The 14,424-nt window shown below is 44.5% G+C and overlaps 1 protein-coding gene across 1 annotated transcript in view; it reads left to right on the top strand.

The window, feature by feature from the left end:
* The window catches only part of AVEN (apoptosis and caspase activation inhibitor), a 189,618-nt gene that overhangs the window by 23,780 nt on the left and 151,414 nt on the right, over positions 1-14,424 (top strand). The window contains exon 3 of the mRNA XM_014517360.2: positions 11,035-11,230. Coding sequence (XP_014372846.1) covers positions 11,035-11,230 — 196 coding nt within the window. The remainder of the gene's footprint in view (positions 1-11,034; positions 11,231-14,424) is intronic.

Below are 14,424 nucleotides of genomic sequence, written 5' to 3'. Positions count from 1 at the left end.
ATCATTCTTATCAAAAATACCCTATACAAATCCACAGTCTTAACCCAGGGGTTGGCAGTATTTTTGGGCAGAGTGCCAAAAACACCTGCAGTGTTGACTTGTAAGATGTTGGCATGCCAGGGGTGGACATTTGGGAGCCACGAAGGGCTCAATCCTTGTTGTGGCAGTGCAGCCCTGGCCTTTTCCCTGCCATCTGCCTGGAGGCATGCATGCACCTGCCACTGGCAGCGAGTTGGGTCAGGGCTCCGCAGACCCCAGTGCAGCTGCTTGCAGCCTCCCTGCCACCTGCTGCGAGCAGCTCAGGCTCCATGTTGGATGGAAGGGGCCTGCCCAGAGCCTGGGCCATCTGTGGTAGGCAGCCGGGAGGCTACAAGTGACTGTACTGGGGTCAGCTTGTTGCTGGCAGTAGGTGCATGTGTGCCTTGGCGCAGATAGCAGGGGAGCCACGAGGGGCCCGATCCTTGCTGTTACAGCATAGCCCGGGCCTTGTGTCAAGCAAAATACTTTTGTGTGCTATGCTCTGGCACATGTACTGGGGGTTGCCAACCCCTGGTCTAACCTCTTAACAAAATTATACAGTCAATCCTGACACAACACAAGGCATGATATAACCTGGCACAGGTAAAGCAGGGGGATCACAGATGTCAATGTCCTGTAGCTGTAAAGGTTGTTAATATATGCTCAAGAGATCCCTGGAAGAGGGCTACCCCTCTGCTGCAGAGGAAGGCAACCCCCCCCCCCCCCAAATCCATGCCAATCTGACCATGGGGTAAAATTTATTCCTGACCCCAAATATGACAATTGGTCTAACCCTGAGAGGAGGTACAAGACCCTCTAGCCAGGAACCTCTGGGTTTCAGAGGTTTATTGACACACCCTAGTCAAACTTCTTGCAGGAACACCCAATTTCTTTGAGGAAGGCTTAAAAAACCCCAGACACATGTCTGTGCTTGCATAGTGTGCCAGAAGTAAGTTCTCATCCCTATTGTGTGTAGTTGGGTAATTCAGACAGGACAATATGGAATACTCTTTCACTTTTTCCAATCTTGTGGGTTAGCCAAAACCTGTATTGCTTTAGTCCATGCAAAAGGAGAGGATGTGAGGTTCCAGGGAAGTGGCCATTTGAAAATCAAATAAATCAGCATGAATTTGGCAATAAGAAATAGTTGAATTGAAAGCTTGTGCTGGTCTTGCTTTCCTCTCGGCTGCCCTGCCATTCCCAACTCTGCAAAAGCTATCTGTGGAGGAAATTATACTAACCGTGATTTTACCACAAAAGGACCACCACTTCCTGCATTTATACAGATCTGAAAAACGTTTGTTGAGGTTATATATGGGAAATAAGTCTTTTTTAAAAGAATGATGGGAAGTGAGAGATCTCTGGGTCAGGGGCCCCTGAAGTGTTGCAAGCTGTCATACTGTCAATGAGCTTCAGACACCCTGTCTTATTTTCATCCCCGTGTTGTTAAGAGGACTTTGCTCACCTAGTGGATTCCCATACCATCACATCTTTTAAAGAGACAGGATATTATGTTTGTTTCTTCATTGGCAATAACCACTGAAGAGTATTGCTTTGGAGAAGTGCATAATTCATGTAACTCAGTGGTTCATGTAACTCAGTGGTTTTAGTTTTGAGGCATCCCTCACTGGACTCAAGGCATGGCTCCATAACCTTTGTGAATAGTCACATGATTCCAAAAACTAATTTATATATTGCAGTGCTTATCTCCTTGCAGAGGGGCTGGACATTAATGGTGGGGGATCAGCCAGGTAGGGACAGACTAAGCCTGTAATCTTTAAGGATGTGCAAAATGGCACCATTCTGTTTTGCCTTGAGTTTCGATGGAACAGCGTTCTGTTTCAAATTTCATTTTGATTCGAAACAACTGTTCAGTTTTGCTTCGTCAAAACAGTGAGGCTGGTTTGATGCTATTTCGACATTTCGGTAGATCAGGCTGAGGCAGGGAGTTTGCCCAGCTGGGTGGACTCCTTGCCCCTAACTCGATCACAGCGCTGGGGAGGGGAACTGAGCCTGGGCTGAGTCCCCTTCCCCTGCGCTGTTATCGGCTTCCCGTGGCCTGGTGGCAGGAGATGGGGAGAGCCAGGACTGCGCTCCCGGGTGCTGCTGGGAGTACAACCCTGGTTCTCCCCTGCCTCTCACCACCCTACTGTTGGCTGCTTTGAAACTTGAAATGTTTCGAAACTTTTGAAACGTTTCAGCTAACCTCGCTTTGTTTCAAGGCTGTTTCGAAGCTCTTCATTTTGATTCAATTTCACTGTTTTGAGCTTGAAATGAGTCAAAACAATGTCAAATCAAAACAGCTGGCAAACTTTCGTACAGCCCTAGTACTTATCTGCTTAGCTTATCTGCTTATTTCTTCACTCCTTGCTTATATCCTTACACCTTGATGCACCCTTCAAAGGATCTGGTTGAGAATCACTGGCTTAACTGACCAGTGTCAATTTGTTGCCTGTTGTTTATATTGTAACACATTCTGATTATCTACATATTGGTTAAATGTTATGTGTTTAAGTGCATAACATCTTACAGTATTACTGTTTGTTTTGCATCTTTATTGTATTCTTGTTAATTGCATATTAATTCTAACTGTAACTGTTTGCTTTGTAACTCATTCTATTCCCTTTAACTGTCCCAGTGGAGGAGAAGTATCTGTCATAGGATAGCAATTAGAAGCCTTAAAATGATGGGAGCTAGTCAGTTTCAAGGCTACTATCTCCCCTCATTTTCAAGGCTTCTAATAGCAGTTCTGAAACTGACTAGTTCCTTTCCCTTTAGTTTTAAGCCTTCCAGTAGTCAGTTAAAGTCCGGTATTAGAATCTTTGAAAATTGCAGACATATGTCAGTTTGGGTGTGCAGTATCATTAAGGTAGGGGTTTAGGTTGTGGGGCACATTTTTCACAGGAGGGCCACTCTCTCTCCAATCTCTCAGTCCTGATCCTCAAGGGAAACTTACACAACACTTCCCAGAGAGAAATGGTTGATGAAATGGAGCCTATGAGCTCCATTTCATCAACCTGCTGGATACTAGAGATCAGGGACTAAATATAGACATTGGATTTTTGATACCTTACAGTCTGCCTGGCAACTGACTCCCCAGCCCAGCCCCTGGCTTGTTTACTTTTCATTTCATCCAGGAAGAGCACACACCAACTGCTGAAGCTTCCTTAGCCTAACGAAGGGTTTTTGAACCCAAAAGCTTGCTTAATAACTATTCTCCAACCATTTGGGTTGGTCTAATAAAAGATATCAAATTCACCCAAGGAACCTTGTCTGCTTGTATCATTAAGGAGCACTTACTGTTTACATTCATTTTGCATGAGTGCATACTTTTGGTATTATATAGTCTTTTTCAGTCCTGAGGCTATGCACTTAATGAGGTATGCTGTGTTCATTAGTTGTCTAATGAAGCTTTCACATAACTGAGACAGGTTCTTAAAAAAAAAACAACACAACGCCCCCCCCCCCCAAAAGAAAAAACAAAAAACAAAAACCCAAACAAAAACAAAAGCCCACACAGACTTAGTAGGGAATTTGTGGATAGTGAGGAAAGCAGGTATGTAACCTAAAACTACTTTAAGTTTGTTTATCAAATGACCATATTTCAAATTGACTGTGTTGCTTTCAAGCTTTAGCCAATAAGTAGAGATTGATAGCAAATGCTGCAAAGTGTAAATATTGTGTGGTTGACTTAGATAATACTACTTTTAAAATAGTGTTTTCATCCTGTTTCATCTTGCACAGTTATGGCTGTTTCTACTATTTAATACAGACTTAAATATTTTAATACTAATGCCTCATGTCAGTAAGTTGTTATGCTAATAGGAACAAAATGTAGTCGGTCTCAGTGGACAGATAAAAGCAAGGTATAAAGTGGGAATCAAGGCAGGTATATATTTACTTATGTATGAGCAGAAGATGAGATGTTTGAAAGTATTTGCATTTGATTGGATAGTAATAGTTTTGAAGAAGAAAATATAGCTTTTGGTTTTCTAAAAGTTGAATTTTAAAGTATAACTAGTTGCAGAAACTTTTTAGATGACAGCAATGTATTATTTGAAGCTTCTGTGAAACACTTAGAATTATAAGCTGGGTTCACCTTTATAGTTTTAAAAATTTACTCACTCCATAGTAAATCTCAGTATTGTACCTGGGAACTTGGCTGCAGAATTCCTGTTAAGACGTGAGAATTTGGTGGGCCATTTTTTGGAGCTCCAGTTGAATATTTAACCCTCAGAACACTGTTTATTTGAGCACTCATTTATTATGTGGTCTGTGAAAAAATATCTAAACGTTACAATCAGATGTATATTTTTTCATATTTAGGAGTAAACAGCATATCCATATTGATTTACTAGAAGCTGGCACTGAGCTGCACTCAGAAGAAGGTAGATTCCTTAGATTATTTAACTGTTTGGAAGGAATAAATGGTACACAACTCTGTAGATGAGCTTTGATGCCTGAGTTGCTTTAGGTAACACAGCTTCCACAGAAATTTGGAAGAATGTGTTCATTTAGCAGAAGCAGTTTGTGCACATTGGGATTCTGACCCACATGTCTGTGGACTGACCCCATGTACCACATAGGGCACCCGTGCACCTGCTTGCATCATGTGGGTACCATACAGCACAGGGTTGGTCCAGGACATGCCTTATATGTGGCATCCAGGCCAGACTGGCTCTGCACGCTGGGTCTGGGGCCAGTCTGGATCGGGCTGTGCCAGAGGCATTGTGCAGGGCTGGTCTGGCAGGTAGCTGCATTCAGCATGGGCCCCAGGCATATGCAGCACACATGGCATATCCAGCCTGTGCAGAACATGCAGCATGTACTGGCCTTGGGGCTTGCTATGCACGCGGTGTGTGGGCTGCACTCAGCACTGCACATGCTACAGGGGATCCATAATGAGGGAAAACATGGCTAGGGATAGACATTACACATAAACTGGTCTAAGTGATCAGAAACTGTTTTAAACCTGTAACAGAACAGACATTTAATGCACGCAAACCAGTTTCAAAATGGCTGAAACTGATTTGAGATAAACGTGGTTGAATGCAGTATCAGACTTAATTGATTTGGCTCAGCTTGGCTTATGCAATGTTTGCCCCAGACCCCTTGCTAGTATAAGATAACCCAGAGACCCCCATGATCCCGGAATGCTCTCTGGCCTGGGAGGGGCTCTCTGCTTCAGCCCAGTCAGGCTGGCCCTGTCCCTCTGCTCCCCAGCCTGAGCAGGGACAGGCAGAGGCAGGGGTCTGACCAGAGAGGGGTTTAATTCCCCCCTTCTGCAGCACCAAGAACCATGGCCCCAGAGGCACAGGAGAACAGGGAGGGGAGTTAGTTTCCCCTGTACCCCCACTGGCAGCTGGGTCTGCCTGCTGTTGCTGCAGCACTTGCTCCCTGCCTGGAATACACCCCCAGCTGTCCCCTCACTGGAGGCCAGACAGAGGAGTAATAACCCCTATCCCTACTTTCCCTCTCCCCTCTCCCACAGGCCCTGCCTGGATGTGCCTCCGCAGCACTGCCATGCATTCTGCTGCTCATTCTGTGCTGGGGCAAGCCCCTCCCAGCACGAGGGGGCTTATTCATCTGCTGGCCCTGAGCACTTGCAGTCCTGGAGGGGTTAACTTGCAGCCCCTGGGCTCCCAGCTGGTGGCTGCTCCCCCCTATTACTCCTCCCCTGAACTTCACCTGCAGCTGGGCCATTGTGGTCCCCTAGCACAGAGAGGCTGCTTCCACTGCAGCGGCGCCTGGCTGCAGCTGCCACTTGGCCTCTGCTCGGGGCGGCAGCTGAATAAGCTTCCTGCCAGGAGGGTGTTTGCCCCAGTACAGGCCAGGCAAACCCTGCTGCAGTGCAAGCTCCCTCCCAGCAGGAGGAGGCTTAATCAGTCGCTGGCCCTGAGCAGAGAGCAGTAGTGGCCAGGCAGGACAGACCCCGCTGTGGTGTGAGTGGCCTCTCTGTGCTTTGGGCAAGCCTCCTCCCAGCAGGAGGAGGCTTATTCAGCCACTGGCACCGCAGCGGGGTCTGCCCAGCCCGGCTGCAGGTGAATCTCGGGGGCGGGGGGAGGGGAGTGCTGGGGAAGAAGGGGGGTAGCAACCACTGTCTGGGAGCCCAGGGGCTGCAAGTTAACCCCTCCAGGACTGCAAGTACTCGGGGCCAGCAGCGGAATAAGCCCCCTCTTGCCAGGAGGGGCTTGCCCCAACACAGAATGAGCAGCTGGGGCTGGGCCTCACCCCTGCCCCTGCCCAGCAGCTGCAGCAGCGAGTGGTGAGTGAGGTGATGGGCAGCAGCCCATCATGGCTTCCCAGAGCATGAGACCCTTCCCGGCGGGGGGCTGTGCTGTGGGGCCAGCAGAGCTGCTGTGAAGCGTGGCAGTGCTGCGGGGGCACAGCTAGGCAGGGCCCCTGGAGGGGCGGCGAGCACGGACGGGGATTATTCTTTCTCCCTCTGGCCTCCAGCGAGGGGACAGCCGGGGGCTATTCCAGGCAGGGAGCACATGCTGCTGTGACAGTGGGCAGACCTGGCTGCCAGCAGGGATACAGGGGAAACTAACTCTCTTCCATGCCCCACTCTGCCTCAGGGGCCACGGTGCCTGGTGCTGCAGCAGCAAGGGGGGAGCACCAAGCAGACCTAGCTAGCTCCGGTCCCTGCCAGCAGCACAGGGAGGGGGAAATTAAAACCCTCTCTGGCCAGTTCAGCCCGGGGTGGCCACACCCCAGCACAGCTTCCCTGCAGCTGAGGGTGTGCTCTAGCACCCTCCCCCCCCCCCACACCTGGCCTGAGCAACTGCAGCCATGTGCCTGCATTGCCTTAGTCCAGAGCGAATGTTTGTCCTGTTACAAACTGGTTCAGTTTAGGCAGGTCAGACTAACCTGCAAAGGTTGAATCAATTCATGGTCTGGCTTTTTGAATGTATGTCCCTAGCCCATATGGCACCTCGTTGGACTGGCCCTGTGCTCTGGCATGCATGGATGGCCTGGGGCTGATCTGGATGGGCCATCATGCAGGGCTGGTCCAGCAGCGTGTCCCAGCAGCCTATGCCCCAGGCCAGCCCCCTGTGCTGTATGCAACTAGCTCTGGGTTCAGCTCATACCCCACATGCAGAGTGAGCTTCATGTGGGCTGGACACTGACATTTGTGCTGCATTTTGATATGTGGTCTTGACCAGGGGCAGGCAATTATTTCAGGTGGAGGGCCACTCACTGAGTTTTGGCAAGCCATCAAGGGCCACTTGACAGGCAGCCAGGGGCAGATATATATTAATTTTCTACATTTTTTTAGGGTCCCTGTGGGCCGGATAGAATGGCCTGGCATTTTGCCCACCCCTGGTCTTGACATTTTGTATGTTGTGGGTCAGATTTCAAAAGATTTACTTCACTCAGAGCAGATTGTTTAAACTTGAAGAAACTGGTTTATTTATCATCTTTATATTGAGCAGAGGATTTTCCTCTCTTTGTGGAAATCATAACAGTATACCAGTTCCCAGTAGTGTAAAGCTAGGACCTTGTCACTGGAAAAAAGACTTCTTCCCTGTGCTATTTATCAGATGGTTTGTCATTAAGAGGATGAAAAAGATAATTTACTTAATGACACAAAAGAGCCCTTTCTGTTATCGGCAAGGTTGTGCATGGTGCACAGTGTTTCTTAGCCTCTTCTGTAAAACAGTTCCTTCTTACATAGGGAAAAAAACCATCTTCAGTAAATGTATTTGCATTTTTGTAGTATGATTTTTACCACCAGATTCAGTTTCATGGTTTTACTATTTCTGCGTGTACCTTCTCAGTCTGACATCTCAGAACAGACTACTGTTGTTTCACTTATGACGATTGTATGATTTATCTATTAGAACACAATTGCTTTGGTTCTGATCTTGCTATATTTATAATGTACTGAGCAGTTCACCTTCAGTTAGTACTGAAAAAGTTCACAATGCTGATCTTAGACTAGTGGGAAAGTGTCTGGATGCTGAGAAGTCATGCCTTATCAGGCTCACAGTCAAAGGATGGTGATTGGCAACATCAGACTATTGCTGCTTTTGATTTAATCTTTTATTTTTCTAAGTGAAGACCAACTGAATTGAAAAACTCATTGACCCTCATGGGCCATGCCCTTAATACTTGCATTTTAAGCTGCAATAGTTTTGGTATGGCTTTGTCATCACAGGTGACAGGATAGTTAGGAGGAGTAACGCACACTCCTTTGACACTAATATAGATTTTTTTTTTCATTCTGTTGCTTCATTAGCTGAATATGTAAGTGTGATACAAGCTGCATTTGGCTCTCTTCCTAACTCAGCTGAGGTTGTCCAGTTGGACCACATCATACTTACTAACTCTTCATTACTCCTTCAGGAAGAGGAAGTCCTAAAATAAATTCCATGCTTGTATAGTCCTTAGCTGTGTTCTCCTTGCTAAGCCATGAAACTGACTTGTCTTAATCTGCTTTCTTGACGAACCGGATGACAGCATAGTTATTATTCATCCATATTCATGGACTTGTTTAAACCAGGGATTTCATACTCATCCAGCCCCATGGGCCAGGTGAGTGGCATGGGGCCAGTCCACAGGCTGGATCAGGCCACTGATCCCCTCCGGCACCCTCTCTCCTAGCACACCTGTTCGGGGAGCAGCTCCAACAGGTCTAGGGCCCGCACTGTTTGTAAAATATATGGCACAGTTCTGCCAGAGTGGCAGCTGTGTTGCATGTGGTAGCAGCTGTGGCTGGACTATGCTGCATGCTGCATCCACCCCAGCAGTTCCGGGACCTACGCTGTATGTGGCACCTATGAGCCAGACGGAGTGGGCACTGTGTGCGGCAGCACCCCAAAACAGGTGCTACATCCGGCGTGGTCTGGCTGGGATGGCCACCACCATGAAGTCCAGCTGGACTATGTTCTATGCAGCAGCTGTTCTGACCACTTAGAGATCTACACTGTATGCAGTGTGGGTCCTAGACTGGCTGGAGCAGCTGCTGGATCAGGTATGGGAAGGGAGAGGGGGAAGGAGTCTGTGGGCCAGATCCAGCCCTGTGCCATGGATGCATGCTATGCCCTGTGTGGGTCTGATCATACCCAGGGCACCAGGAGGGGCTAGATAGTGGGGCTCCATGGGCAACTATATGTTTGAAACCCCTGGTTTAATCAGACGTTTCTTAGATGGATAGGTTTTTCTGGTCTTCAAGTGTTTCACCAATATCTAGGCTTAAACAAACTATCCAGCCCTTCACTTACAAGATAATTTAATTTTTTTTGTTAATAATAAATATATTAACATTTAATTGGGGTTACGGTTGATTTAAACATACTGGGATTAAATATATTTTTAAATATACATGATGTGGCAGTTGAGAAGAGTGCATGGGCTAGTGGTTTACAGCTGGGTCATTTGTGTGTTTTTTTCCAACCCCTCTCTCATGCTGTCTCTCAAAGTGTAAAATTAGCTTAATATCAACAAGCAGTTTCATTTGCTCATGGGTTTATCAATAAACAGATTTCTGTTCTGGGACAGGAATTTGCCAGATTTCATTGTGTGGCACTTAGGCTAGGGACAGACATTCAAAAAGCCTGAGCCTGAATTGATTTAATCTTTGTACTTCAGTCTAACCTGGCTAGGACAAACCGGTTTGTAAACTAACAGACATCCCCACTGGACTGAAGAAGTTCAGGCACTTGCCTGCTGTGACTTAGGATAGAAGTCAGGGGGTGCTAGAGAAGCCCTCCCTTCCCTTCCATAGTGTTGAGCTGAGGGGGGACATGGCCAGGCCCTGGGAGGATGCTCTGATTAGGAAGGGTTCACCCCCTATGCCCCCGCTGTTGATAACAGAGCATTGAGTTACACTTCAGGGAGTTACGCAGGGAGTTGTTAGAATTTATCAGGACATCAAACAAAACAAAAGCCTCTCTGATTAGTTCAAGCTCTTCTTAAACAACTTTTTCCAAGGAAGGGACAGAGGGACATTACCAGCTACCTGTGTTTAGCTTCAAAAAAGCCCTGAGTGGACACTGTCCTGCCTGCCTTTGTCCTGTTTCCCATGGCACGGACCGTAGCTAGCATGCAGTATGCTAGCTAATGCTAGAGGTGTCTATATAAGGCAGAGGGGAGGGGGGAATCCCTGCTTGAACAGGAAGTGGTGGTGGGGGGTAGGGTGAATCCAGGCAGATGCTGCTGTACCTGCAGTCACTGTTAGAGCTCCAGCCAGGGAGCAGAGGGGCGGGGCCAGCCCTGCTGTGGAGCAGAGGCCTGCCCAGGGTTACCAAGCATCTGGGATACTGGGGGACTGTGGTTTAACTTAAGCCAGGAAAGGATCTGAGACAGACGCTGCATAAACCGGTTTGACCCAAATCAGTTAAGTCTGATACTACATTCAACCAGGATTATCTTAAACTGTTTTCAGCCATTTTTAAACTGGTTTATGTGCACTAAACATCTGTTCTGTTACAGGTTTAAACCAGTTTCTGATCACTTAAACTGGTTTGTGTGTAATGTCTGCCCCTAGCCTTACAGACCTCAGATTTTTTTTTAAAATAAGGTTATAGAATTGCCTAAGTAATAATTTAAAAAAAGAAAACATATACAAGCAACTCTTATTTGATGTTTTTCAAACATGTTTGTAATACTTGCTTTTTACTATCCTGTTCTGAGCAAATGGCAGTTCTACTGTTGGAACAGAATTTAATAATGGTGTCTGTTTCATATTTCTATTTGCCATTCAATGTTGTCAAAATATAGAAGGCAGAGGGAACTATTCTTGGCTAACAGACATTTCAGTACAGGCCTCAAAAGTAGCAGGAAGACATGGAATAGTTGTCAAATTCTCTGAACAGCTTGACTACCAAACTTTCAAAGATAGATGAGTGAGTAAGGGAGGTTACATTGCCTGATCCAGAACTGTGACACAATGGCTGTGATTTGCCTGGATATAATACCATGCCATGTAATTATTTGGATAAAGTTATTTGTACAAATGCCATTTTATAAAAATGAGTTGTACTGACTTACCTTTTCATTTAAATATCATAGGCAGAAGATGAGGATGAAGATGATGTTGGTGATGATCTTGAATCACATGGAGAAAAGAAAGAAGAACTGGGAAGCTACTCAAGAAGAAAAATAGTCTCCAACTGGAACCGCTATGAAGATGCTAAGAAAGAGGCACAGAATGAAAGTGGAGAATCTCAGAGAGGATCAGACTTCAGTGTTCTGCTTAGCTCAGCAGGTAAGGATGTATTTTACAGCATAGTTCTTGCTCTGATCGTGGGTGCTAAAAGTGGACCTTGAAATGATCTAATTACTAAATTCAGAATTAGCCTAACCAAGTGCAAATTCATTGTTGTTGTCTACTCCTGCTTGGTAGTGCATTGCTGATTCTAAAGATGTTGCCATATTTGCTAAACCAAAACAAACAAAACTGTATGGTTCTGACCACTTGTATTTGTTAGCATTATCTTGTGGTAATTTTGTTTCTGTTGTTGGTAAAATCTGTCAGTGGTTGAAATGAAAATGTTTTGTCCTTGAAGTCTTTAATACTGTCTTCCTGTTTCACATGTCTATATGACTTCTGTTGGCATTTTTTCTTTAGTTTTTTTGACAAGAAAGAATAATGGAGCATTTGCTTTCACAGGAGAAAAAATATTCTCAGAGAGATGCAAAATGGGGAAAAAAGAGGCCACACTTTGGGCCTGCCCTAGCCTTATCAATCTAACTGTATACTGAAGTGCTTAGGAAAAATGCCAGAGGCCTACTTCAGCTAGTTTTTAAATTAGAGTAACACATTGACATAATTAATGAATAGGATTGCTTTCTTATCACAGTACCTTTTTTATTATCAAACTAATTGAACACGGTTGAAAATTACAATTTCAGTGTGCCTGGAGAATTACAAAACATTGGGATTTACAGAATTGTGTAGGGGTTCATTAATTGCCTTTTATATTTGTGTTCATAAAGACTAAGAGACTGACAACAGTAGAAAGTTGCTTGATTTTGTTTATTCTCTACATATTTAAAACAGTCTGCTGCAGCTTTTGGTTACTTACCATTCTGTTTAGGCCTAGGGACTACCTTAAAATTTTTCTAACTTAGTTTTAACTAGCTTAGTCTGATATCCTGTACCTTTTTCTACCCTGATTTTCTTTGTGTCTGCTGTGTTATCAGCAAATATATATATATTTATCTTTAGTATGCTATGAAGAATTTTCATTCTATATATTTTTTCCATTCTTATTTAGCCAAACAAACAGTGCCTCTGTAGCCTGGGACAAATATTGGGCTCACTGATTTTGTATTAAAGTCAGGAAAAAGCTCACCAAACCCTATAATTATTTTCATTAGTCACAGAAGTATAAAAGAATTATTATTTGACCCCAATGTGTTCTTTTCTGTGAATGCGTACTAAGAATTATTCCTGATTTAAATGCAGAATAGGCTTTTAATCCATATCATGCTTACAGTATTTTTTTTTTTTGTATTTTAATTTAGCAGAGCTAGGATAGCTCTTATCATTTTCTCTTGCATTTCAGCTGACTTACTGAGGTAGGACCTATACTGTAGTATAAAATATGGAAAAATTACCAGAGTGACTCAGATAAAATTAAGTGCCTGTAGATCGCAGAAACTATTTAATATTGTGGTATTCTTATAGTGTGTTTACCAGTATCTGCCATATGGCAATAAATGTTTCTTCCTATTATGCAGATAAATGCTGATCTATGTCTTACTCTTTTCTTTGCTGACTCCTTATTTATTCTCATTGGTTTAGGACTATGGTGTAGTTTGTTTGCCCTGCAGTAACTCATTTTTTACAACTTGAAGCACAGAGGGAGTGAGGACTGATTAGAAACCTTTTCATATTAAAGCATGCTGCCACGGCCCATGCAATCCCACTGGTCATGCTGGAGGGATGTCTTTACATCTCAAATTTGCAAGGTAATCAGCTAGAGTTTAGTGCTATTCAATGGTACCTGTTCTTAGATATAACTCTAATTTGGTTGGGAGTTGACCTGTACTCTGAACACCAGCTGACCATATGACCTGTTTTGCTAATGTGTAGATTTTAGCTTTTGGAGTCTGTAGGGGCAAAGGAGCTGAGAAACAGTTTGTTTGCTTGCTTCACCGTGTGTGCCCTCATTTTATCAGATGTGAGGATGTGTATAGCATAGGTGCAGCCCCAGTGGGCATTGCTGACCTGAAACATGCACAGGGTCCATAGAATGGAATTCATATAAACAACTCATCTCAAAGAACCACATTTAATATAAGTATTCATTTCTTTTTAATCTATCTGTCCTCAGCTTACAGAGAGCACTTTGAGAGTATGAGGTAGTGAGTATGTTAATATGGATTTCAGCCAATTTTAGTATAGCAAATGTTTTGTGGCATTATTAACAGTTTAATTACCCAATAATGGGGAGATAGTTAGCTGTGTTAGTCCATTCAGAGGATCTGACAAAGTAGTATCTGCAAAGTATCTACAAAAGTTCATGCCTCTTTAAATGAATTAGGGCAGGGCAGCACCTTAGGGCACTTTTACATGTGCTCCAGAGTCGGGGGTGGGAGGGGCGTTTTAATTAGCGTGTCTCTCTGGAGCTGCTCTGTGTAAAACATCCACAGCATCTTGTGTATTCAGTGTCCCGTGTCATAATGGAGGCAGGGCCGCTTTAACTAAAGCTCATTCAACAAGCTTTAGGTAAAGCGCCCCTGCTGCCATTTTGAAATGTGGGGCACTGAATACACAAGATGCTGCAGTGTGATTACAATGCACCAGCAGCTCCAGCAGACTTGATTCATCTAATCAAATTAATCAATTTGATCAGGTTTGATTAATCTAACCTGACTGCGTCGGAGTGCCCTTAGAGACTACCTTCCATCAGATTATTTTTCTTATGATTCTTTGTTTAAATTAGAACTTTGGTCCTTTGTGTGAAAAGAATTTTCTTTCTTTGAAGCTTAGTGAAGATATGCTATAAAGTTAGGAGTCTTATGTTTAACAGAAGTGCAACTTTGAAAAAAATCTAATCATTTTAAGTAGTACAGGGTAGCTTTGAGCACATGGAAGTAAAATCATAGTTAAGTTTTAACCTCAGCAGAGCTTTCTCTAATACCGTATTTTTCTCTTGTATATCACACCTTCAAATAAGATGCACACCTTATTTTTGAAAGGCAGAATGAAGAAAAAAAGATCTTTCACTGAAAATGCTGGTAAATATGGTATTTTTCCAGGGAGAACACAGGCAGCTGCAGTAGTGGGGAGCAATTGTGGCTGCTCTGTTAACCTCCTAGCTTTAGGACACATCAGGTGCTGCTGGCTTGATCAAACTGCCTGATCCCTCTTTTCTTCTCAAGTTGAGCTGGGTAGGCCAGCAGTGCCTGATCTTAGCCAGTAACACCTGTGGGGTTAGCTGAGGGCCAACT

This window comes from Alligator sinensis, unplaced genomic scaffold (genome assembly GCF_000455745.1).
Source record: "Alligator sinensis unplaced genomic scaffold, ASM45574v1 scaffold262_1, whole genome shotgun sequence".
Taxonomy (NCBI): Eukaryota; Metazoa; Chordata; order Crocodylia; family Alligatoridae; genus Alligator; species Alligator sinensis.
Note: the sequence above shows the minus strand (reverse complement) of the source record. Positions and strands in the feature narration are given on the sequence as shown.